Source organism: Branchiostoma lanceolatum, chromosome 2 (genome assembly GCF_035083965.1).
Source record: "Branchiostoma lanceolatum isolate klBraLanc5 chromosome 2, klBraLanc5.hap2, whole genome shotgun sequence".
In the NCBI taxonomy this organism is placed as follows: domain Eukaryota; kingdom Metazoa; phylum Chordata; class Leptocardii; order Amphioxiformes; family Branchiostomatidae; genus Branchiostoma; species Branchiostoma lanceolatum.
In genome coordinates, this window is record NC_089723.1 from 12,127,184 (window position 1) to 12,154,861 (window position 27,678).

Consider the following 27,678-nt stretch of genomic DNA (forward strand, 5'->3'; position numbering starts at 1 on the left):
CAAGGCGTGCCAACCATCAATGTGGATTAAGGTGTTGAAAACAGCTGACAATGTTGGGCAGGTGAGAGATTTAGGCCACCGTTGACAAACAAGAAAGCCACCCGCATCGGCCCCCAGTCGTGCTATATTACCGTACAAAAGGAACTGTGTCACTTTTACGGGCCCAAAAGAGCAATCCAAACACCCAGACATGTATTGGAATAACAGAACAAGTATTAAGGTGTGAAAAGGGTTGTAGATAAAAGGAGAGGTGGTACATGCTGTGGTCATGTTCATGCCTGACACGTTGTTGGCAAAAACGTCCACACTTCTGGCAGGTACATACGCGACTGCATTTTTCGGCCTTATCATTCGCCAAAAGAAAGAAGAAATATTGTTTTCCATTTAAGACGCACGACGCAGTTTCCAAGCATTAGAAGTTTTGATTTCAGTCATCAAAAAAGTACTCACCTTCGCTGAGAAGGTTATGTTTTCGTCAGCGTTTGTGTGTGTGTGTGTGTGTGTGTGTGTGTGTGTGTGTGTGTGTGTGTGCGCGCGCGCGCGTGTGCCCTTCCCTCTGTGAACACGATAACTCAAGAATGCCTTCGTATTTGGTATGTGGGTAGGTCTTCTTGAGACTTCAAAATAATCAGATTTTCGGCACCGGCCGCCCTAGCGGCTTGATATGGTACTGCAGCGGAAATTCCGGCTTTGATATCTCGTGTTCTAAAAATGCTATGGTCATGATTTTATAGTGGCAGATAGCTCTTGGGAGGGAGTGAGAGTAAGTCGTTTGGACCCCTAGGGGCATTTTTTGAACTACAGGAGCCGATTTAGTTTCAAACATTGACAGAGAATAACTCAAGAAGGGGGTTGACAGGTCGTCAAGACATTTCGTTTGTAGATAGCTTACGTTATGATTGACAAAATCATATGCTAATTAGCACAGGAGCTAATTTGCACAATCAATGAGGACATTTTATGAATCCGCTGCATCCCATTATAAGACTCTCAAACACCTGACATATGTGATTGAGAAAGAGAAATATCGTTAGATATCAATCATGCAAATGAATACCTAATTTGCATGATTAATGGCAAAGTACCATAATTCCATAATGGTAAATGATGGGGATTTCATTCTTGCAGTATTTGGAAGTTCAGTGAATGTGGCTATCATCAGACATGAACCATGCAAATGAGGACCTTGTTTACAAAATTCATGAGGAAAAGCTACAATCGCCTTCTTTGCTAAGATAAGAGTTTCATACTTTGAACTTTTGTTATTTGCGAAGAGAAGATGATCAACTGACATAATTAATTCAAATAAGGTCCTTATTTACATAATAAATGGAAAACATCTATGATATGTCACTTGAAAAGGTTAACATCAGTGGGCGAAGGTATCGGGTCGTTGAACTCAAGTTTAGAGATGGAACAAGCTTCTCGAACAGTAGAATAATCATCAATATGATAATAAATCGATTAGATTGCTCAGCACAGAAAAACAGGCTAGGCGTATACCTTATACCGTACTAGTAGGACAAACTCATGCGTGTTTAATGTACAGTTGATGGAGGGTGCTGACAGAAAATTGGGCACATGATAAAAAGGTTACAATCTTCTCCACCAGCCTCTGCTCGGGGAGTAGTTTAATGATCTGATTCTATGCGGCATCAATCCCATGGCACAATGTAACTAAAACAGTTAGATGTAAGGCTACTCGCAACGACATCGTTTCACCACGGAGGGACAGTCGTCCCCACCAGACTCCGCAGTCAATGGAAAATTGTAGAAACTGGCCAAATTAACAGATAAATGCCAGAGGAGCGGGCCGGCCTCGCTGACTCTGTCGGTAGGGTTACTCTTAGAGTCTAACAGGCACCCTAGGTCGCAAACTGTACTCCCAGGGCGGCTAACTTTATTTCCCAGCGACCTATGGAGTCTGTTATTAGAGACTAGAGGAACAGGACGATCGATGTGAATGAATGTTCGAGAGACGAGAAGCTGACAGGCTGAAATGCATTGGGGCCTAGAGACATATAAACAGTAGACATAGTGCCCAAATGCAAGAATTAAGTTGACTCATTTTATTTAGCGTCATTCCGTTAATTCCTCTAGATTACCTGGCCATGGTAGTCCAGTCTTAATCTTAATCTGTGATGACTGTCCAGATACTAGGCAACCACCTGCAGTGTGCTACGTCCATAAATACTTATTTGTTCCATATCGATTCTGTTATTCATGTGAGGTTAAATTAGATGATGTATGTATGAAAGCCATTATTCTTTGTTTACGACCACTGACCGTAAACCAAAGATTAAGTTGTAAATTTGTTCTTTGGATGATGTACAGTTGATTATGTGCGGCCTCATTTAGCGCGGGTGAGACAGACGTTAATGTGCAAATCTCAATCGGTCATACTGTACGTCTACCTTTTATGGCGGTTAGGCCATGTTGATTTGATTACTGTAAATGCATTTATGTTCGCGTGATTTTTATTTCGCGCTAAGGTAAAAAAGGAGTGTTTGCGGTGTTTTAAGTTCGCGGCAGCACTGTAGTCACATATTGCTACAGTATTGGTGGTGGTTTTAAGTTCGCGGTGAAACAGTCGTCGCGAAAACCGCGAGCATAAAACAACCGCGAACATTTCTGCATTTACAGTATATGGATTACATCCCCTGGACCCCAAAACTGATGCGAGCGTGTGAATCTTTAAAAAATGTAAAGAAAAGTTGCCTCTGATATGAAATCTACGTGGTCAGGATCTAGGAAGGATGACCAAAACTTCACACACAGATCATGGTATACCAAATAACAGATTCTTCATTTCTGGTCTTTCACATCTTCTCCTTTGACTTTGGAATTGACTTTGGCACTCTCCGACATTAGTATCCGTTATTCGATTTTTTTGTTGTGCAATTTACAGCTTATATATTTTCACATTTTGCAGCTGCTTTTTACGATTTACAGTATGGCCAATTGGAAACGGACAGAAATCGGTGCGCTCGCGGATGTCATCCATATGATTAATCTCCAAGCAGATCTAACGGTTGCAAAGACCGTATCCAACTGGCAAAAGGAGTTTTTATTGCAACTCGGATTGCAATAAAAACTCCCTTTGCCAGTTGGATACGGTCTTTGCAACCGTTAGATCTGCTTGGAGATTACCGTATAATCAAATCAACTAAGTCAGGTAAATTGTTAACAAAAATGCAGGTCATATATTGCGTGTATAATGATTCTGTATGGAATAGTAGACTATGTATGACATGGACTGTGTACATTGCACCAACTCACTCACGCAAGGGAAGACGAGTGGGGAACACGCCAAAATACATGCCAGTCATGCAATAATAGATACCATCAGTTTACTTTTATTTTCAGAACCTAACGCTAGGAACACTCATATGGACGCGGCGTACGCATAATGACTGTATCCGTATTTGACGATGTACATTTGAAGTGTCGACAGTGCAGGTAATACGAGACACAGCGTAAATAATACACACCGATAGTGCACCCGTTAAGACCGACCAAGAATGTGTGATTTCTAACTACACCAAGAACGTTAATTGAAGCCACTGATATTTCCAGAGAGACATCAAACATTACAGAAAGATCAGAAACACACTGTTCTCCGCTTGTCCCGATCCATGTTTATACAATGTTCAAACATACCTGTAGTCTCAGTGCGGGGGTCCGAGCTGCATAAACCGGGCGCCCAGCATTCTCAGCGACTCTTTCATGTCCTGCCAAATTATGTTGCGCCAATGTATACGTAATTGGGCCATTAAGATACAGTAACCAAAGTACGAAGGGGTCAGGAAATATTTGTTACCAAACCTGCCACCCAATTCTATGTAGTATAATACAAATCTCTGCTTAGCTAGCCATAGAGTTTGGGCCCACTTTTTTTTGAAGGAAGTTTAATTCCCGACCATACCTCCAGTTCGTCTGAATGGAACGACCCTTAGAAAACTATTGAAGCACAAATCATGTATTTGCTCCGACCTTCGACAGGGATTAGCTCGTGTAAATGACTTCAACATCATTTAACATGTCGCTGATTTCTGTCTGTCACCGAGTCAATGGCGTGCTGAACAGCGACGTCGTTTTTTGTCTGGGGGTGAATCAAATTGGACGTGAATTCTGCCGCTACAGAACCCAATGTTTACGTGCATAGTGCCACTATTGTGTGGGACCAGACAACAGAATATCTTTCATTGTTTATGGTCAGACCTCGTTGACGTCTGACTTCAAGCTAATACTATCTGCGAACGTTTAGGCGATAATCGATGTTTCCGTGAAGTCACTATTTTACCAGCGTTTTATCAGTAGGAGATTGATTATATCTATATCTATACATCGGCAATTGTTCACATAGACGATTAATATGGCTGGCTGACAACGCACTTCTGTTTGTGTCTAGTTGTCCTGCCCTACTTTTCTTTTCCTTGCTTCTCCACAATAACCGACGAGACAATTACACAATTTATCTGTGAAGTGAAATGTCCAGATGGTCTGTCCACTATCGCATTAAACACAATACCACTCAGTCTGGTATTATAAACATAATAAAGAGTGGATTTCCACAAAAAAACATACATAAACAGACTGCTGTCCTTGAATAGGCGTGACAAAGCCCTCATCTCCTGTAGCACAGGGAAAAGTAATCAAAAAACCTTTCTACTCTTTTCATGACCCAACAATAAAGGATATTCCTGAATCTTCCCTGAAAGGATGAGTGCTGATCTGGTAATCAGTTCCTGTCCGAGAATGTTTTAATTTGTCTTGCGTCTCATCCTGGTGATTTCTAGAATATGCTCTGGATATTTCTACTGGGATGGGAAGCTTCAAAATAAGGAATATCTCCGTTAATCAGGTTTCACTGAGAGACTAGGAGAAAAGCCTTTTGAATCCTAAACTTCAACAAAGAGGAAATACTAGGCTAAAGGTACAAAGGCTCCTATAGCTTCAGGTCATGTTCTCCATAATCCTATAGATAACAAGGCGTTAATAGACTCTGATGGGTTCTTAAGGCCACACACTGAGGGGTTGATCCAGCAGTGAGCTACAGCTGATATACTAAGTCCCAGCTGGTTTATGCATCAGTGAAGAAACTGTTGTATATACGTCAGCTTTTTTTTTTCAAAACTGACAGGTGTCAGATATGCAATCTTAGCCTGTGTTACACAATCTCTCACAGACGGGCTTCTTGGGAAGGGACGCTAGAAGCTACTTCAATGTCACTTTGTGCATTTTACATTCTAAACATCATCCCATTTCATTATTTTCAAATCAAATACGTTGAAGGGAAATATCAGAATGATATTTGTGTTAGGCCTAGGAAAAAGTGCTGTCTTTCCGGTTACCCGAACGACCCTAGCAAAAACATGCAGACCCTAGCCTTTTTTCTGTTGACCGCTAGCAAGGTACATGAAATTTTCCATCTGACACCAGTTAAAAATTCAATACAGAATGCTAGTAGTCAGGCAAATTTTCTTAGTTTTTCCATATTTCACACTATCTTAAAGGCACCCAGAGCATTTTATGAGGCTTGAAAACTGGAAATATTCCTTTTTGTTGCTGTAATCCATATGAAATGACATTTAATGCCACTGTTTACCACAGTTGCGTGCGGATTTCTTATCAAAAGTGCTCAAAAGCGGCACAAAAATAAGCTACATGGTGATCTTTTAGTTTCACGCGCCTAGTGTAAATAGACCTATACCATAGCCCCGCCCACCTCCGTCAAAACGTAGAAATGCAAAATTAAAACATAAAGATGCAAATATTTCACGGACATGCAGTCTCTCTCATTGGTCGAACCGCTAATTGTGATGGACAGTCAGGTTCAGTCTATTAGGGCTTAGATTTTCTTTCAGTTCTCACCACACAACGGCATCGTATCTTTGCTCCTTTAATGTCGATATGTAATGGTACAGTGTTATTAAAACTTACTATGACGTGTAGGAATGACTAGAAATTGGAGGGTTTTTTAGTCAAGTTTATAGCCTCATAAAATGCTCTGGATGCCTTTAAACAGATGAAGGCTTTGAATTGTTGATATAGGAATGTGTAGTAAACATTGTTAAGTTTATTAATATATCTTTCCTAGTACAATATATAATTATAAGATCATGTTGAAAATACCAGTGTCCCGATGCATTCCAGTTTTACATTGTTTAACAGCATTTGTCAATTTGATTAAAAAAGAAGAGAATCCATACCTACTGGCCCTAATTTTGTCAGGACCATAACTGTAAACACAACCTTTTTTTTCTTAGTCTTTAAACATGTTGAAAGGCACGATGATGATATCACAATACTAGAAACAATTATGGAAGATTAGACATGTACTTTTGAATACACCCAAAGTAGTAACAAATCATTACACAGAGACACATTTTTTCACCTGGCCAGTAACTGTATTGTTTACTGTTTATGATGTTCCTCATTAAGTACACCCTAAAAATCTACAACATTCCCCTGCAAGAGATATGTTTTCAATGTAATAGTAGGAGTTATAAATTCAAGTCCATAACCAAACTTAAGACAAGTATGTCCCTAAGAACGGGTTTATATATTTACAGATAATCTGCTTTGGCATTCCATATATACAACCTACTCCCTTTACAATCAATAATATTATTACTAGTACTTGAGGCCATTTGACCCCCCCCCCCCGGTAACTGCCTCATACAATTTGTATTTTACTGTATTAAGTCTTACATCTGTTGAAAACTCATGATCAAGTGTCATCGCTGTGGTTGGCTACTTCCCTACAAGTGTCTGTATATTTTGACATTTGGGGTTTATCAAAGACAGCTTTTCCAAAAAAATTGTCTATTCACAAGTCCCTGGGGCATCTCCCTGGCAATTTTGTTCCTTGGACAACCCTATAAACAGTCAAACCTGTCGAAGACCACTCTGGGGACCAAGAAAATCTGATTTGCATGGACAGGTGGTTACCACAAAAAGGATCCTTAATGCTAGCGTCAATGGGGAAAATCATTTTTGGGACCACCAAAAAGTGGTCACAAAGGCCAGGTGGTCCTTTTGTACAGGTTTGCCTGCATTTGGACTGAACGAATTCAAGAACATTCTCTGTCATCTAAAAAGCCTAAAAACTCTTCAATGTTTTCTTAGAGTGAAAACTCGAAGACTTAATGTGATGCAGCCTTAGCTTACCTATGGTGGTGCTTGCCTATGAGCCGTAAGATTTTGCAGCATCAATGTAGATTGCGAGTAACAATGGCAATTAGCCCACACAAGAATAGCCTCCTTCAAAGACTTCTAGGAGCTCTGGCGTTAATTTCTCATAACTTGGACCAGGTTCTCGAATGCTGGGGAGATTATGTATGCCCCAAAACAAATGCCAGCACACCAAGATGTCTGCAAAGGGGACTAACACAAGAAGGTTTATGCATACACCATTTCATGTATCATTCTTCATGTATCACCTTCTCTTTGTCATGTAACTTTACTTGGTATTACAATAACAGTAGAAAACTCAAAGTTTACAAACACAGAAGTTTCAAGAATATTCATCTAAATAAGCCTTTCTCCAGACCTCTTAGCTTCAGTATCAATATCAATATCAGTTTTATATCCCGGCACATCTTCTTGTTCAGATACATCAATTATGCTGTCCAAATCTCCCCTCCCACTCTCCTGCAGGGCTTCATCACTGGTACTCCCATCCTTACAGCCGGCCACAGCTTCAACACTGTGGGTGCTGATGGGGATGTACATGTACTCAGTGGTGGTCTCCTCTTCGTTGTTGTGAGTATAGGTACACTCTAGCCGGATTTTTCCCGATTGTACTTATGCTCTCAAAAGCTCTTCATCGGACTCGTCTGAGTCGTCTGACTCCACCTCATCCTCGATGGCCGACCGGCGACCTTTCACGACAGACACGATAAAGCCCAGGACAAATATCTGGCAACGGGAAAAAACAAGCATGCCAGTCAACATAAACTTGTACCAATATATTCATTAGAATTTAAATGATGCCTTGCAAGTTCTGATAGACAATTATTTCTTGGACAGGTTTCATTCATTTTGTAATCATGATTGAGTGTAACAGTTCTAAAAGTCTGTTATGAAACTCACTTCCTCCGTAGAAGTTGGCCGAAACCATTTTTTCATCAGCACAATGGGTATTCAATTAATGCAAAACCACACTGGAGTTTGATGCTTTAAAATATGCACTATAACATCAAGCACTACTCTTTTGTATCTATAAAGGCTGACATTGTCTGTTAGCCCGATACAAATTACTGGATGTAAAGACCAACAAAATTCAGCTTTACACATTGTAAAACCTGAATCAGCGTGTTTGTGGATTCCTTTTCCAGCTTTTCAATGACATCAAGAGTAATTAGCCTGAAAGTTAATCTGTGTCAAGAGTAATTGACCACATAATTGACCCCATAATTTGATAACAATAGGAAATTAGCACCTAGTTAACACTCATCATTACACTGGCAGCCTGTAATCATGCCTTAGGCCCGATTTACACAAGGAAGATTTCTGGATGTACAGCCATGTACATTGTATGCATGTGTAAATCGTGTAGCTGTGTCCTAGGTTAGGTATTTTTATGGCCTGTCGCACGCCGCCTCCAGGGTAGACGCACGACTGCTCAGCAGGGAGTCTGAGACACTCCCTGTCTCGTAGCCTGGAATCCAAACCTATTATAGCTCCCGAGTCTCCTCTCCGCAAAGATTTCCTCTAACCTGGCTTGAAGCCTTTGTGGATTTTGATGTGTATTTGGGGTCATTGTCTTGCATGCTGGAAAGTCCAATGACGCCCCAGCTTCAACCTCTTGATAACAGACTTGGTGACATTCTTGGCCAGAATAGACTAGTACTTGTTTGACTCCATGATGCCTTCAACATGGAGGATATCCCCAGTGCCATAAGAAGCAATACACCCACACAGCACCACAGACCCACCACCGTGCTTCACGACAAGTAGGGTGTTCTTCTCCGCGTACGCATTCATTCTTGCTGTGTGACACATATCTCTGACCCAGAGGACCGAAAAGGTAAAGCTTTGTTTCATCAGTCCATACATGTAGGACAGTGTCCCAATACTCTTGTGGCATTAACAGGTTGGTTTGAGCATACTGCAGGCTTCATTGCTTGTGGCATGGCTTCAGCGATGGTGTGGGTCTTGGGGTCCTGGCATTGAGCCCTTCAGCATGCAGTGTGTGGCATACTGTGTCCTCTGAAACATCAGTTCCTCCTTCAGCAAAATTGTTTTTCAGGTCCTTTGCAGTAAGACTAGGGTCCTTGTACGGGAATCTTACTGTGGCTACTGAAATTCTGACCTAGATTGTCACCGAGTAGTTATCAAGAGGTTGAAGCTGGGGCGTCATTGGACTTTCCAGCAAGACGATGACCCAAAATACACATCAAAATCCAAAAAGGCTTCAAGCCAGGTTAGAGAAAAGGGGATGGAAGGTTCTTGAGTAGCCATCATGGCCTCCAGACGTAAACCCAATTGAGAATTTCTGGTGGGATCTGAATCTTGCTGTTGTGGCACGTAGACCTCAGAACATTACTGAGCTGGAGACCATTGCTGGCGAGAAATGGGCCAGAATTCATAAAGAGAGCTGCCAGAAGCCTTTGACAGGCTATCGTTCCCATTTGCAGCAGGTAATTGCAGGTTAGACCCAAGTTAGGGGTGCTGCACGAAGTACTAAAGACAGACCCTCTTGGGGGGTGAATAATTTTGCAACCTGCTTTTGGTGTGGAAGTTGCAATTTTGGATTAACGATGAAATAAATCTTGACTTTTGCCCTGGTATTAGATTGCAATTAACTATCTGTTACCACTTATATGATTTAATAATATTCTGCAGTTGTATTGTTCCTCATTTTGCCAAAATGTCCAAAATGTGAAGGGGGGTAAATAATTTTGCATGCAGCTGTACATGTACTCACCACCAGGAACCCCCAGGTGCCCCAGTAGTAGCAGGCTCCAAAGAACCAAACCTTGTAGAAGAAGCGTGTCGTCAGTGTACTCATTCTGGTCATGGTACACTCCCCTGGGACAGAAAAACAAGTCTGGCTAAATGTGTCAAATGTACTGTATCCAGTCTATAACATCACAGCCAGTGTGGGTAGTTCAAGCAAGGAGATTAAAATAAGAGGAGGTTAAAATTAAAATAAGTCTTATTTTAACCTCCTTCGTTCAAGGAAACGTAGCTATCAAATTCAAAGGATAATGACAAGGTGACAAGTGCTGGAATTCATGTGATACTTAGTTTGTGTCAGTAAAATACTTTGTACAGTCAAAGATCAAATTTGAAATGTCCCCTCAAAAGACTCACTTTCATGTTGTTCTTCAATCTCATGAGATGTCGTAATGGTGAAGCAGTTCCATAAGACTAGACTGGGAATCAGATAATACTGGAGACGTCAGATATCATACCTTGAGCACAACAGACATAATCGACATGTCCTACCTTGTGTTGCATTGAGATTACAGGGTACAAGTGTCCTAAACGTCTCATTGGTGGCATGGTTGGTCTCATTGTGCTGTAAGTGAGAGACAGGAAGACATGTCACAGCTAAGGTGGTAACAGCAAATTCAAAACTTCTGATCAAAAAATTTCAATAACACATCAAATGCAGCCGGAGAGCAAGTGATAGCCTACGAAAATACATGTTGTCCAGTTATCTGACCGACTCTAGCAAAAAACTGCAGACCCTAGCCTTTTTTGGGTGGACACCAAATTTCCGATCTGACATCTGAGTGACAAAATTCAAATCAACTTTCCTGATTCACAATCTGTTAACAGATTAAAATGCCGAACAGTTGAATGCTATTAGAATGTGTATTAAACATTGTACAATGCATGTCTGTAAAATTACAATCTCGAAGATACCAGTGTCTTGATACATTTTGTTTTTAGATTGTCTGTATTTCTTGGATCAGTTCAGCTGAAATCTTAAAAAAAGGAGACAATCAGAAACACAACATTTTTTTCCTACACCTAATCCAACAAATACTTAACTAATACTTGTCCACTAAACATTGCCAATGGCTGACTGGAAAGAAGACGAGTTCCCATACCCAGTAGTGCTGGCTGCCAAATGTGACATACTGTGGGGACAGTGTGTACAACATGATGTTGTTGGTCAGGACGATCAACATCAGGATCATACACATGAACAGCAGGGCCTGGGGGCGCGTCCGCTGCACTCGGATCTTGTACATCTGTAACAGACAGGCCTGGGTTAGTACTGCTGCTTCACTAGTCTTGGTCATTAAATTCAATCAGAAACCTTTTCATAACTGTATGAATGAATGAATGAAGGATGGAAGGAATTAAATTGATCTGCAATAATTGTACATGGTACTTATATATATGTATGGCAACAACTATTGAACAAAAATAACTACAAAGCTGATCTATCCTGCAGTTAGAACTATGAAACATAATATTATAGTATATGAGCAACATTATTGTCATGTATGGATGATTTGGTCTTGCTTATGGAATGAAGTACAAACTTGATCTATGTAGGCGGATATAGCAATAAAACAAGATAAAAGTATATCTAGAATATCAGTGTACCTGTCCAGATTCGTGTAGGGTGAAGTGTGTCTTATTGGTGACTAGAGTTTCACGACCCCAAACCTTCGCCATACATTCGCCAACTGATGTTAGCCTTTTGGAGTGGCATATCATAAATGTTTTTCACTTCTTATGCAAATAAGGACCTCATTTGCATGATTGATGTCATTTGATCATCTTCTCTACCCACATTTACTTAACTTCCAGATACTGCAAGAATAAAATCCCCATGATTTACCACTATGGAATCATAGTATTTTGCCATTAATTATGCAAAAAAGGTATCATTTGCATAATATATATGTATGTATGATACATGTAAACACCTTGCTTTCAATGCCTATTGCTGCACTAATAGCCTACCCCCTGCTGCCTAACTCTGGCCCAATTTATACAGAGTTTTTTCAGATATCTAAAAATCCGCCGACATCTGAGCCTTAGATATCTGGACGCATTTATACACACCGACAGGAAGTACCGCAGGACTCACGCAGCGCGCCGATTGCACTCGTGACCCTATTTAACCTTTTGCGCGCGTTTCAAAATGGCGGGAGAACCGCCTGTGTTTTTCGTCATGATGAATATGGTATTCTTTCTTTATCTGACTCGCGTGTGGCTAAACATGAGGCAGCGAGCAAGGGTTGAGCGTAAGAGGCGTTTGAGGTACCGGGGAAGACGACAGCAACCGGTCAGAATCAACGCTGCGTTCCTACTCGCTGCCCTTGTCGTGGCGGAGGGGGGAGGGCCGATCCACCGAACGATCTGGCATCACGAAAGAAGTCCGTCATCCGTTTGAGAACAAATGGTCCTTGATGCTAAGAAGTTTTCCCGCTTTATCGTCCGCCAAATATGCAAACTAGCGTGAACCCCGACCTCCAGATGTCTACTACGCGACACATTCTGTTTAGACGTCCGGCTGGAGCGGTCGGGGTCTCCCGCTGAGTTGTCGGGCGAATGCTTCAGAGTGGTCGGCTGAAATTTTCCCGACATCTAAAAAAACCCTCATTAAGACCATAAAATTCCTGTTTAGACACAGAAAAAAGCTGTCGCCTGGCAGATATCTGCAGTCCAGATATCTAGACAAGCTGTGTGTAAATTGGCCCTCTGTAACCAATTATAGGGAACTGGGTGCCAAACATCTACTTCATCAGTGTGCAATAGGTTATTTAACAATGATGTAATTTTTGAGATTATTTAATAAAAAAAACCTGAAACTCAAATCATTCAGCACTCAATCCATTTCCAACCCTGCCTGAATCCAAGATCAAACAGTTCTGGCAAGTGACAAGTCTTGACAGCAATTTGGCTAATATCATTAGAAGTAAGTCTTTACCCTGATCCAGAAGAACCATATGCCCATCTGTTTGATCCCTGCCATGGAACAGAAGACCCAGTACATGATGATGGCTGAGATCAGGATATAGTCCAAGGGGAACACCTGAAAAGAACATTGTATATGTCAGGGTAGAGACTGCAATCTGGTAGAATCAATGATAGTGCCAGTAGAGATCCCATCGGAGTCTATGAAGATATTCCCTGGTCAGAATTTTTCAACTTTGTCATTTGAGATCAATGGATTGACTTGAAATGTAGGTTTTATAAAGGGAGACCACCCTAACACATTCCCATAGCATCCTGATCTCAATCTCAAGAGAAACTCTGATCGGGATCTCTACCGGTAGAATCAGCAAATCTGCCAGATCACAATCCCTAGCCTAGGCCTGAAATACATATCTGTTAACAGAAGAAGTAGTTTGAGCATTTAGACAAGTGGCAAAAGATGCACTGTGACAAGGTGAGTTTTACATATGGTGGAAATAGTACAAATTGTAGTCAATACAACAAAAATACATGTAACTTGCATTATTATCATAATAGTTTCAAGGGCAGCTAAATCACTAAATGGTGCAACTTTTAAAACATGGTAGAAAGGTGTACTGTAAATATTGAAACTTTTGTGGTGGTATTATTTTCACAGTTTTTGCAGTGACCTGTCCATCATGAATATGCATTTCACATGTATCACAGCTGTGGTACAGAACTGCTTCAACTGCTTCAACCACCAATTTGAACCATTTTCGCTCCTACCACGAAATAAAACCACCGCTAAAGTTAATGAATTTACAATACTATTGCACATTTCCACTGTGCCTACCTTCTGTGTGTTGACCATGACAATGTCTACAGGGTTGGGCAGTTGTGGTTTAGGGAGGGCATATCCCATCTTGTACCCAAGACCATGCAGGATCCGATCAATGCTGCCAGAAAAAAGAAAACAGTTTTATCATAATATCAATAAGAGAAGAATTGTTGTCTGCCCAAGACTAGATAAAACCTAGATTTTTGTTACCAAAATATTCATCTAGAGAATGGAATCTAAAATAAACACTTGCTGCTCTATGTACCCAAACAGATTCTATACTCCCTTGTCTTTTGGAAATACATTATATGGTACATTGTACATGTTTAGGTACTCACCATGAGAGTAGGAGGGACACAAAGATGATGAGAGCCAGCAAGATGAACACAATCCCAAACACCATCTGAAGAAGAAAGATATTAATGATTGGTATTTCATCTGTACAAGTTGTTGTTCTGGGGCAAAATAAAGTAGGAGGGCACACTGTTTTTGTCCATGCAATTGTTCAAGGTAACCAGGAATATACAAATGTGGACCATGTTTTTTTTTACTTTCCTGCTGTTTTGCACTATAAATTTTTTCCATGAAAAACTTAAAAGAGTAAAGACAGTGGCAAATCATTCTGCAGTATTGCAATCACCAGCTTGGGTGAGCTACAGAATTGCATATTTGCCATGCAATGAGATGCTGTAGTGCTGCATTTGAACACTAGGGGGAGCTGCAGTAAGGTTAGTTCTCTACCTGGAAGGGTCTACAGACGATGAAACACTTGTTGAGCCAGCTGCGCTCAGCTGACAGCAGATGGCGCTCCCGGCGACGCAAAAGGTGCAGCTTCTCATCCAAGTCATCCATCTCACGACGGTCCCGGCTTGTCATTCGCCTTCCATCTTGGTACTGACAAAAAAATATGTGTGTTTTTAGTGAATTTTTCATGTCCATGTGTGCTACCATTAACCAAGTATTAACTGTATTCTCCAATAAGAGTTTTTGGCAGTCCAAACAAGGCCAAACAAATAGAAAACCTGACAAAATAGAAAGCCTGATGAAAATGCCTAAAAAAGACGTCCAAAACAAGCCAGGGCCTAACCTCTGCTTGAAGAGTAAGTATACTGTTCATCTCCAGGCAGGTGTAAAAAGGCAAAATTACAATGTCTCTCAAGCCTTTCTACATCTGCTTCATGATTAGTATACTGCTACATCTTGATGCATTTCCAAGGTATGTCTTTAACACTTTGCCTAGAGAAAAACAACAAAATGTTCTCTGTTGACTGTCAAACAAGGGGACCCGAGTTCGATCCCGAGCTGCCCCCAGACATGTCTGGACACGCGGAAACCTTTAGTTAAAACATGGAGATTTTTTTAAAACTCCTTGCTTCAACCTACCTTCACATGAATACGGTTCCTCCTCTCTTCCAACTCTTCCCTGTCCTCACAGACCTCCAGTCTCTCTCTCTTGGCTGCCCTGACACCCTTTATCCAGGTAAAGGGCAGGGCAGTCATGCCATAGGCCTGCACAGTGAAAATATTTGAATCTGAATTATAAGACATCACATGATTTTTTTCCTCATTCCAACCAGTGCCAGACAAGAACAAGCATAACAAGAAATAAAAAAAATCTCATACATTCATGCAATGATGATGATGACTGCGGCTCAGAGGTTCATGCAATATCTAATGTTAATATCTTGACAAAATGTAACATCATGTCCATCGCATATATTTCATCCTCCACTCTCACATGCAATCCTGGGGTTTCTGACTTCATCTTCAGGCAACATTCATTTCCTGCATGCCTGTTAACTTACCCTGCTGGAGAAAATTTTGGACCCAGGCCAACCCAGCCTGCAGTAACAAATTTGAACCTAACTACACACACATATCAGGTCAAACAAACACACGGACCAAAAACAATACCTCCTTTGACACAAAAATATAAAAAGACAATAACAAGAAATGAAAATGTCTTAAAAACAAAAACCAAGCTTTTAAACAATCATTTATCTTGATGGTATATGTTCTTACTGTGTAAGTGATGAGAGCCAACATCCCCAACAAAGTCAGGCTACTGATGGCAAAGGAGATGGCATCCTCTCCATCTGTGGAAAACATACAAACACACATGTGTGAATGTCAACATCCCATGACATATGTAGTTCATTCAATGTGAAAGTATCAGCTGCATGGCAACACCAAAATTGCACACAATCAAGACAAGAAAATGGTAACTAAAGACATTACGGTTTGATCCCAGCTCGTTGAAGAGGAAGTGCAGACGTTCCCAGTCAGTGGAGTTCTTGGCTGGAGGAGCTGACAGTGGAGCCAGGGCACTGCACAGAAAAGGATTACAATACAGTGTTCGACATACACATGTACCTGCCTGCAGTCTGAAATTAGCAGAAAGATTTTCAAGATTGCAGAAGAAAATCTAAACGACCAGCAATTTTTCAGAATGAAAAAAAATTAGGCTCTGGATTCCATGGTTCTCAATTTAGCAAATTAGCAGCGCTGTAAACAAACTGAAACCTGCGCCAGGCGAACCTGACGGCATTTTGGTATGTGCAAACATAGAGTGCCTCTCATCGACTTCCAGGGTTTTAGGCACATTCCGTGATAACTTTGGGGATGAATCATGTGAGAAAATGTTCAAATCACACATTTCCGTCTTAGCCTCGCTAATCTCCGCGGTCACCATCTCAGGGTCGGTAAAAGTCTGGAAAACACTTCCCGGATGTTTCTGGCATAAATAAGTCGAGGCAAGCATTTGCTGTTGATATTTCTTCAGAGCCCGAACTTGGGGGTGGGCGTGATGACAGAAGTAACAAAACTTTTAATGCCATCCAGTAATATTAGTATTTTTAAAAAACAATTATCTCTTCCTGTTTTTTCGTGGGCTGTGGTTTTTGTCACAGGACGTGCAATCTTAATTATGTATCAGAACAGTAATTCCTCCATGGATTTAATGACATTGTCCTTGTTCATCCTTATTAGGCAGGTTGTTGAATTTTTTTTACACAACGTCATAATGAAATTGCAAAAAAAATTAGTCAATTTCATTGACAATTGAATAAAAATGCTTTAATTTTGCTTTTACAATTTCAATGAAGTAATTTCGCTTTTCATTTGAAATATTTTTCACAAACATGTATGTTATTCCTGTTTAAAACTTTGCTGGTAGAAGTTAAAGGTAAAATAAGAGAGTATCAAGAATTACATCAATGTTGCAAAGCTAGATATGATGTAAATAAGTAGGCATTATTACGTTGCAAAGGTTGTAGTATATGGAGGTTTGTGTATTTGCAGAAAATATTTTGACATTCTTCAATATTGCAGAACACTGGAAACAAGATTGGTAATGATAAAAAGACATTGCCATGGCGACGGAGGTTGTTGTTTTAATTTTTTCTGTACCCTGCTTAGGGAACTGGTACATGTAGGTGGTGTTAGCTCAGGAATTCCTAAGAAATGCCAGGATGGAATTCGAGTCCAACTGGAATACCAGAAACTCCAGTCCCAATGGAATACCAGGAATTCCTGGAGTCTTAATGAAATGCCTTCTGAATCCACAGAAATGTTATTTTGTAAAAATGTGTCCCAACAATTCTTGGAATTGCACAGGATTATATCAGCAGGATATAGTAATCATCTGGTACTAGTAGTAGCTGCTATTTAGTCTTGTGTGAATCTTTCTAACTGGCTTGCTAAATTTCCTTGTGGCAGTGAAATTTTCCATTGATGGATCTGAATATGACTTCCATTTTGACATCGTTCCAGATTCTGTCCTTCCTTGGTTTCAAGTATTTTCTGTCTACGTGTGGTACATGGCTTGGACATGTTCACGATGTCATGAATGGGGTTAATGCACTTTAGCTATTCTGCTTGTAACATTGTAGGTAATTGAAGCAGCGTGTGCACAATCTGTATCAGTACAAACTTGATGCAGTTAAGATCCGTTGCCAGAAGAAAGACATTAAATGTTACAGTTGTAAGAAGCAGCATTAAGAATATTACTTTGGATCTGAGGTCTTAAATGGGTTATGTATACATAAGCCTGACTCTGACATCTGGCTAACACATGTACATGCAGCTGCCTGTCTAGGTTCTCTGGGAGGAATGCCCCCACTTTCTATCCTTTGTGCTGCTGACTAACATTCCAAACATTCTTCTGAGATTACGATTCCTGTAGACAAATGCCTGTGCAATTCCTAGAATATTTGCAAACTGCACACATTACTATACCATTTGGCTCACCACTGAGGCGTTGCCAAAAAGTATTTCAACCACTGAAATAAGACTCTGTTCATACCAGGATTTGTTACTGGGCAAACCCAATTAACATGATATTTCTATCAATATAAATATTCATAGTAAATCACCTCCTACCCAATAAGCAGCAGAATGGCAGCCACAATGATGAATGCCACAGTAAACTTGAGTGCTGCACAGCATCTCTGTAACAGAGCAGTGAAGAATACTTGTTACATAAGTGTAGAATCTTTTACATGACCTTCTATTAAAGGTAGGTATAGGTAGTCCCATATGAGGCCATTGGGACAGGGAGGTCAACGTGTCTACGGTACGGTATTGGAAGGCAGAGCCCTGCTCCTTCCACGGCCTTTACTTCCCCAACCGAAGTCAGGTGCCCATTTTTACACCTGAGTGAACTAAGGAAAATTGTGTAAAGTGCTTTTCCCAAGGACACAGCATTTAGCCAGGAATACCAGCAATTGGACCCATAACCTCTCAAACTCGTGTCCACTAGCCTAACGACCACACAATGTCACTTGACCTTTTCAATACCAGTCTCAATATTGTTCATTTGCACATGTAACAGTGCATCTACAAACAACACATGCTTTAAATGTGCACCTTTTTTTAACATCAAAATTTTTAATGTATTGTTTCTTAATTGTATGACAGCAAAGCACAGAAATGCTACTTATATCTCGTAGAGTTCATAATTTCCACATGCCTTCCTCACCAACAAGTTGGTACTGTATAGTCCAGCTTATTTTTGACAATTTAGGTTGTGTAAAGACTAGCCGACTGCTGCCCATCCTTGTCAGGGACCCCAGGAGCACCGAGCAGTATACCGTAAGTATATTTATGTTTGTGTCGGATTTATGTTTGCGTTTTTCACGTCGACCTTCTGAGCACAAACTCATTTCAGTGCAAACTTGATTTGCCACGATTTATGTACTGTAGCTTCTGACTTCAGAATGATGCATTTAATTCTTCCTTAGTTGTCTTCCTGGTTTTGTAAACAATGCATGTTTAACCACCTGTATGTCCAAATTATACAGTCACTTGTAACATGGTACTAGTATATGCATGCTGAGTAGTGTATAGCCAATATACATAATATGTATTGGTTATATCATAACAGTAGGTGATACAAGAACAGCTCTCATTTCTTACTGCCATTTGTATCAGTGTCATCCATCCTCCAGATTGACCACAAAGTTAAGACTCTTTCTATCTTGTCATTGTAGAAGAATGCATACAGCGAAAAAATTGTCTGAAAACGCTGGATATCTTAAAAATGGAATGTTGACCTAGACTGTGAAATTGCATCCAAAACAAATATATCATACATTTGCATGTTACATATCTAATAAATCATAGACTTACAGTAACGGTAAGTTAACCTAATTCCAAGTCACATTGTAATACTGGTTATACAAGGCCGACTGGTCGAGCCTTGCATTGTTTATATACCTTAACCAATTGATAAACTTTTTAGTTGCTCTAAAAACAAACAAAAAACATTTCTATTTAGTTAATGACAATGGCAATGACACAATATGTGAGATTGGATTTGTCTTAAAGAGTCCAGGTGTGGTGGTGATATGTACATGTACTTACTGATCTGCATGAGGAATCTTCATCCTTCTCCTCATAGAAGAAGTACATGAAGGGGATCAGGAGGAAAGCAAACGCCATCACTGCACAGTAAAGTGCTGTAAGATTGGACGCAGAGAAATAGTTCAGAAATGGTTTATGTCCTTGTGTATCCACCTCGCAAGACTTGCCAACCTACAGTATGTACTGAGTCTTAAAACTCCAACTACTGTATACATGTACGTATGAATTTGGATTTGTTAACTTTGAATGCACCTACATGTAGACATGAATGAACAATTAGTGTGAAGCTTTAAATAGTTCCATCAGGTTAGTTAATTAATAAAACATAGTTTTCTTTGGCATGCAATCTGATTTTTCTTTTCTACTTCTATATACTGTATAGAAATATACACATTGTACATGTACATGCTGCATCAAGGAAGCAACCTGGACCTGAAGGTCTACACCTGTCATGAATATAGGGGGGGGGGGAATACAGACTTGGTAACACATTCAGTGTATTTATATTTAAAAAATGGTAAAGCTGCCTCATAAAAAGGACTAGGAGATGGACTGAACTGTTAAACATAAAGAAGTACATGTACAATGTAAAACATAAAGAATAGCCCAAATGCCTTAGTAAGTCATCCTTACCATAGTAGCTGTAGAGGACTGCATCCTCTATTGACTGTCTGGTCTGGTTGTCTGCTGCCCAGGGCTGCAATCAAGATATCAGGGAATGTAAAATGGATGTAGCATAATTTATAAAGGGCTCTTCTTCTGCTCTACAAATAATATGCTCAAGCAATACAAAGGGACCACATACATGCATAAACAATGTATACAGAAAATGAAACTGAAGTTTTTTCTCATGTCCATTAATTGGAATAAACATGTGTCCCTGAAAAGTGACAGAAGATTTTTAAAAAGTATCTCATCACATAACTCATTTCCAGTGCATGTAACCAGCCCTAGAGGCTAGAGCCTAATGTACTTCCTTTGAAAGCAGAACTACTGACAACCAATACCTTCCCAAACTGATGTTAACCTTTTCGAGTGGCATATATCATGAATATTTTCAATCTATTATGCAAAGAAGGACCTAATTTACATGAATTATGTCAGTTTGACCATCTTCTCTACCCAAATTACACAAGTTGTTCAAAGCCTTATATTAGCAAAGAAGGCTATTGTAGCATTCCCTCATAAATTATGTAAGGGAGGCCCTCATTTGCATGATTTACATCTTATCATGTCCTCATCTACTTATTAATTAACTTCCAAATGCTGCAAGAATGAAATCCCCATCATTCACCATTACAGAGTTATAGTATTCTTTCATTAATTATGCAAATTAGGTATTAATGTGTATAATTGATATCTATCGATATTCCTCTCTTTCTCAGTTACATATGTCACATGTTTGAGATTCCTATAATGGAGCGCAGCGAATTTATAAACTTTCTTCATCGATTATGCGGACACATAAACACACACACGAACGCTGACGAAAACATACCCTTCTCGGTGAAGGTAATGAAAACTGGTTGGAAACAAAACTAATATGGTAGCCTGTTTTATCAAAGACTTTCATAGTATTATCCATGTCCAATCTCAAACTTGGTTGGTAAAAACACGAGTATTGAAGTAATTACTAATACAGCATGTAAGAAGTAAACAGCAATGTGAGACAACCTTGTCTACCTATTTCCTACATTTTGTAAAGCAAATTTTTTCGGTTCTTCCCGTGCCAACACCGCCACCCATAATACCAATGGCGGCGGTAAAAGGGACCACCAACAACCACTCTCAACCAGTGTCATGATTTGTATTTGTATTTGTATTTATCGACAATGAGGACAAGTCATTATACTGGGTAAGCCTAGGCAGCTCTCGCTGGTAACGGCTGACTCACAAATACAGACGAACATACATCTTATAAGTTATATAAGCTGCAGATTTGCCTCTCAATATGCGGGAGATTGCGTTTTTGAAGGCTTCAAAATCCAAAATATCACGGGGAGCAAATCCCCAGACCTCCCTAGATTTCACCCCCAACATAATTCTGGACGCACTCATGAACTTGGCCCGGCGGGAACGCTGATCCCAGTCACCAACTAATTGGAACCAGGAGCTCAACTGTGACAGTGTGAGGCTGTTATTTGTGCTAACAGTTGAGCTCTATTGGGACATCCCAGATAAAGGGATCCACAATCAAATTGACATCTATCCTTCCCCTTCAATCTTGGCTACATCAGCATCAATAAGATATCATGTTTTACAAGTATATTCAGACTCAGAGCCCTGACCTTGAAGTGTCCATCAGAGGTCTTCATGTAGGACACCAGGAAGATGTCCACTGGCACCAGTGCAGAGGTCAGCAGGGTGATGGCCAGAGCTGCAATGGCGGTCAGGGTTGAGCTGACCTCGCTGTCATGCCGGCTCTGGTAGTACCGGATGTAGAACCACGAGAACAAAAAGGCTAGCTGCATAGAGATAAACCACACAGATAAATGATCGACCTAAAATTTGGTGCACTAAGTACTAAAAAGTAAAAAAACCAATAAATTCATATCATCCATGGTTTGATAGATAATAGTAGCCATTGTGACTTGGCTATCTGCTTGCAACGGGAGGGCCCTAACGTAATATGCCTTTTCACGCGCTTGGACTCACCGCGCTCCATTGCTAGTTGCCAGAGTTGTCAGGTTTTGATGAATGAATTTTGAACACAAATTCATTCATTGAATGATTCATCTAAAGAACATAGCTTACTTGGATGAGAAATGCATTCATACTGTCTATGAACCCTTCACACTTCCCGATACAAGCAGCAAACACTGTCGTTTTCGTGAATGTACCTTCCGATTCTGTGCTAGACACAATTACCCTAACTTAAGGCTTTTCTAATTTTGCTCTCTTCGTAATTCGAAGTTGCTGATGAATTTACGTAAACAGAAACTCGAATGGAATTCATGATATTTTACTTTTAGCTTTCTTCTGACAGTAAAATTCTGATTGTGTTACTATACTTCTCATCTCACGTGAGGAGGGCTGTATCTAGTGCAATCCTGCTCATATGTTTTGACAGGAAATGGGCTGAATGCACTGAACTACTAGTAAGGATATCCAGAAAGCGGGGCGTGATTCTTTACATGGGTCAAGGTTCTCTAATGCCGGCTTAGGGAGTTTCACAGCCGAGGGAGTTATGTTGCCGAGGGAAGATTACCTCTCTAACAAGTCTGCTTCCAGTCGGGCCCAACAAAGAGAAATTAAAAAAACACTTAGAGGCTATTGCCATAGACTTGTGAACTGCCTGCGTCCTGTGTCCCACCAGTAAACCACACGCACCTATAACAGGGCTCCAGACTTACTTTTACGTAGACCTAGCTAGGAGCACTGTGCAACCCAAAAAAATTGAGCGCACCAGCCAAAAAATTTAGGCACACTACTTATTGGGGGCAAAAGCAAATCTCTTGCACACACCAAGTAATACTCCTATCTTGAGCAATTAGTGTTAACAAGCTGAAATAATGTACAATGTACTTCGATAGATTTTAAAAGAAAAAGCATAATCTATGATAAATCCAGCTAGACCTACATTGATAGAAGAGAAAGAATTGTGTGGGATTTTACTTGGGGAAGTAGGACAAATCACATCATCTCTTATACTAGCCAACTGTTTTATTTAACAGAGTCTGACTTGAATCGGCATGGCCCGGCATGACTTGTCAACTGTTGAAAAATATGTTTTAAACTTTTTAAATTGTTGACAATCGAACTTGCAACATAAGAAAATAATTTCATGCTGAAACAAGTTCACTCTGGTGAAAAAGCAAATATGCCTTATTCTTGCACAAATAATGGAAATTAAAAGACCTCTTGGGTAGCATGTAACTAAAAGCAGAGGTCCTGTGTAAAACTAAAAGTACCAATTAAAAAAAAAGGACTGTTCAGCTTAGCATTCCATGATTAAGGCGTTTACATGTAAGTTTTGATGGGAGCGCTGTGCTCCTAAGAAAAAATTGTATGATACAAAATGAAAGACTGTCACTTGAAATCCAAAAAAATTAAATATTTCTACCCAGTGAGTGTATATGAGACATTTGTGCTGCAGTCACTAGCACATGTATATGTTGATGTTGTTGTCGTTATTATCTCGATATAGGGCGTATTCACGTGACGTCATCACCCCTGCCCTCCGTGGGCGGCCATGTTGGTGCTCACCCTGCAGCGAAGTTTCTCGGTGTCCGACGGTCTCTAAATTTCCAAGGAATGCGAAGTCGTCTGATCGCTGTTTTATCATATGCAAAGAGTCTCCAGCCTCACATCCTTTTCGCTACAAAAATCCATTTTCACCTACTGGAAATGACCCATTATCGACGAGCCAGGAAATGTTTTCCCCAGCTGCCTACAAATATGGCCGCTAAACTGTTTACAGATTACGCATAAACTCAGTTCACAGCATACAAGTGTTCCAAGGCCTGCAACCACGTAGTACAGTGTCTTGAGTGTCGTGAAAGATTTTGTTGACAGGGAGTACGTTATGATCGGGAAAGTTTGACGTTGAAAGACCCCCCCATGCCAGTTCACGAACGTATCTCAAGCAACGGCTACACGGTGCCGCCACTGTGTTACACAACGGGCCTGTAATTTGCTTTTCGACCAGAAACAAAGGTTTCCATACACTCACGTTGATTCTCAAACTTCAACTATTTAGATCCGCTGTTCGTATGTCAGAAATCCACTTTTGTTTCAGTCGTTAGTCCCTTTGTATGTTCCCTTACCTACACGAGAAACGCAAAACCAATCTTACTGTTACCCGATCAGTGTGTGCTTTATCAGTTCCAATCAAACATCTGACCACGAGGCAAAACACCATGATTGTGAGACAAAACGTTCCGAAAGGAAATTGTGAATGGCGTAGAAAACATCTGCTATCTATACGGAGAGTTCCATAGGGCTCCACTATCAAGTGAGCACCAACATGGCCGCCAGTGCTCGTTGCTAGGGGGAGGGTCACGTGACTGAATACGCCCTATAGACTGGCTGAATTATGTATGCGGCTAGGCTGTTGCATCTTGCATCATTGGGAGGGGGGCTGTATGACAACATCATTTAACACTAGTCAGTTCAAATCCGTTCAGTTTCCAGATATCAAGGCGGCCATCTTGGAATTCGAATTTTCCAACTTTTTTTCTACTGAGTTTACAGTTAAGTTTCATATATCATTTGAAAGAGCATGATGTCCCACACATTATGGTGCCTTTCATTTGGTCCTAACATGGAAAGCTATGAAGATATTTCTTTTAGAAAGTTGCCCAACCCATACTATCATTAGTTGGACCTGGCGACACAATACCACCCCAGACCTGGTTAGACTTGGCCCATACTGGCCTGATAGTGGACAGACAATGATCCACCCTAATGAATGCCATGCAAATGAGTAGAAAATTAGTCCTTCCATTCAGTTGAATACACTTGCATAATCACCAGATTTCCAGTACAATGGGCGGGCTTGAGTTCAATGGGCTTTGTGATTAGAGGTGTCATTGCCCACTGTGACAGGAACAATTAGCCCACAATTGTTTGTAAAAACCCAGGTGAACTCAATACTGCTGGATATGTACTGACCTAGGAGTACATCGTTCACATGCATTTTCAATCAATCATATCTAAAGTTGTGAACATCGCTGACTAATAATTTTTACATGACTACATTCATGATGAAGAGAGCTTTCAGCTTATACCACACTTATAGGCACAAATCTGATATTGCTGAAGATTCCAAATTGCTTCTGGATTTCCCAATTTGAACTGACCAGTGTTATTTACATGTACCATGCGGTTAAATGTATCATGGCCATCTGGCAAGCCATAACTTTATCACCCTTTTTGGTGTGGAGATTATCTTTGGGTCAGCTCGAAGTAAGTAAGGCAGACTTTAGACCTACGATTATATACTAGTACAGCCGTGCGACTGGCTGTCGTCACGACGTCGCCGGTGACGGTATTATTTGGCCGTCTAAAGACGATCAAAATAATCGTGCGACGGCAATAAACAGGAATCCTGGAATCGTCATCACAACCACCTCGGACCCAGTCGCACGACGTTCAGCGGGGGGGCCTGTGGCTGTTTTTTTCTTGTCTAAACAAGGAGGTTATATAACCTCCTTGGTCTAAAGAAGAACCGTCGCCAGCGATGGAAGTGGGTGATATGCTAATAAGCCTACCGCCTGCTGTTTCCTGTCCGGGAAGGAAAGTTTCTATCAATTTTTTTGTAAATATGCATGCAGTCAGCAATGGAAACATATTTTTCTCATCCAAAACCGGTTATTCCGGCACGACGCCCTGCCACCAGTGGCTACTTCTCTGGTATACCCCTATTCCTCAATCCTCGTGACATCCCCGGCGGTGGATGTTAATTCAAACAAGTTTATTGCAACACACCAAGACCCATGTTTTTGTGTGCTTTGTATAACTTTATTGCAGCCTGATGCAAATATACAAATGTCACTGCCTCCTTTGTCAGTACTGGACAACCAGTACGGAAGTGGTCGTCAGAACAGGAGCTCCAGTACTGAGACTTTCTCAGTACTGGACTTCCTGTACTGGGCAGCTTCAGTACTGGGAACCCTCCTGTCAGGACTTGAAACCGAGTGCTGACTGAGACTCTAAGGAGCGTCTAACGTTATTTTCAGGGCTTAGTCAACCTTTAAGTTAGTAAACTTAGAACTTTCACAGTAGACTAGATAACTTTTTAGATTCCCATGTACTTGTTTGTCTGCAATTAGCCTTAGGCATGAACTTGCAATCAAGTTATTATCATTATCATCAAAATGTACAGACAACTATTATATATAAAATCCAAAACTGTCCAGTCGGTCCAAACTCTAGTGGATCATCCTTGCCAGTACTAATAGAACGTGAGTACAGGACGCCCAGTTCCGAAATAATTTGAGGTCTCGGCTTCCAGTACTGAAGAGTCACTATTTATTGGTAAATCCAGTACGGAACCCGTTACATCCGTAAATCAGCACTCGGTTATCCAGTGCTGAATGACCTCCGCACTGGGTAACCAGTACCGAATGACCGTTGACCTAGCCGGAACGCAAATCCGTACTGGAACCCGAGCGCCGAGAGGAGTTCAGCTCTGGAAAACGAGTACCGAAACAAATTCAATTCTGGACATCCAGTGCTGACGAAGCTTCGGTACTCGAATAACGCCGTTCCGTACTGGAATTCTTATACGGAACTTCCTTCCGTACTGGGAGACGAGTATCGACGGCATTTTCTCCACGGGTTCTGTACTGGGCACCCAGTAAGGAGCCGGTTACATCTGTATATTTGCCAGCCTGATGTGTAAAACAAGTAAGTTTGCTTGACGACTGTTGAATATGTTTTATGTAACAGTTGCCACAATTTGTTTATTGCTAAATTTTCCTGGTGGTGCAAATTTGAGTGTGTTTCATTCAGACAACAGCTCTTATATATTTATGCATCAAGTTTGGTTCTTGACGATTTTATTCATCACAGTGGATGGAAACAAAGATGGCTCACTTCTGTATAACGAGACAATTAAAAATCCGTCCGAAGTTACGGGTATGACGAAGTTACAGCCCCCTCGAGTTACGGTAATTTAAATATCTGTATCCTTCAAATCAAAAGTCTAGAGGTGAAAAATAGACCTAAAACGCGGAGAACAACAAAAACGAATATACAAACACATACGGTGCTAGAAGAAAATATCATTCCTCTATAGTCTATAACATCGTTCTGCCATATAATTTGACTAGCCAGAAATGTAAATAATTTATTGTGAATATTTATCATGCAGAGATATTTAGTCTGGCGAGCAGTCTAGGACAAAACTCGCCCCATAACTACTTCATACACTGAAATGATATGACAATCCTACAGATTTATAGATTAATAGCCATTGTAACATCTGTTTGTTCCAGTGAGAAGAAAACTCACCACAATGATGACCACGAAGGGGATCCATCCCGCGGCCAGGACAGAATGCGGGATAACAACCGCCATCTTGGATCATGTGACATGAGCTCACCACTTATTATGGCAGTAAGCAAAGCGCGCTATTTGGAAAACAATAAGGGTTTGAG

General features: G+C 40.6%; 1 protein-coding gene across 1 annotated transcript; it reads right to left on the reverse strand.

Annotated features, from left to right (window-relative positions):
* Positions 1–6,059: 6,059 nt before the first annotated feature.
* On the reverse strand, positions 6,060–27,663 carry LOC136427474 (probable lysosomal cobalamin transporter). The gene is made up of 16 exons (XM_066416349.1): positions 27,533–27,663; positions 21,865–22,041; positions 20,210–20,273; positions 19,577–19,671; positions 18,095–18,162; positions 15,953–16,041; positions 15,737–15,810; positions 15,098–15,223; positions 14,456–14,608; positions 14,053–14,117; positions 13,730–13,832; positions 12,908–13,012; positions 11,070–11,213; positions 10,459–10,531; positions 9,935–10,038; positions 6,060–7,923 (listed from the first exon to the last, which is right to left on the reverse strand). The coding sequence occupies exons 1-16, from the start codon at positions 27,596–27,598 to the stop codon at positions 7,810–7,812; spliced, it is 1,620 nt and encodes a 539-aa protein (XP_066272446.1). The 5' UTR covers positions 27,599–27,663; the 3' UTR covers positions 6,060–7,809.
* Positions 27,664–27,678: the final 15 nt, after the last annotated feature.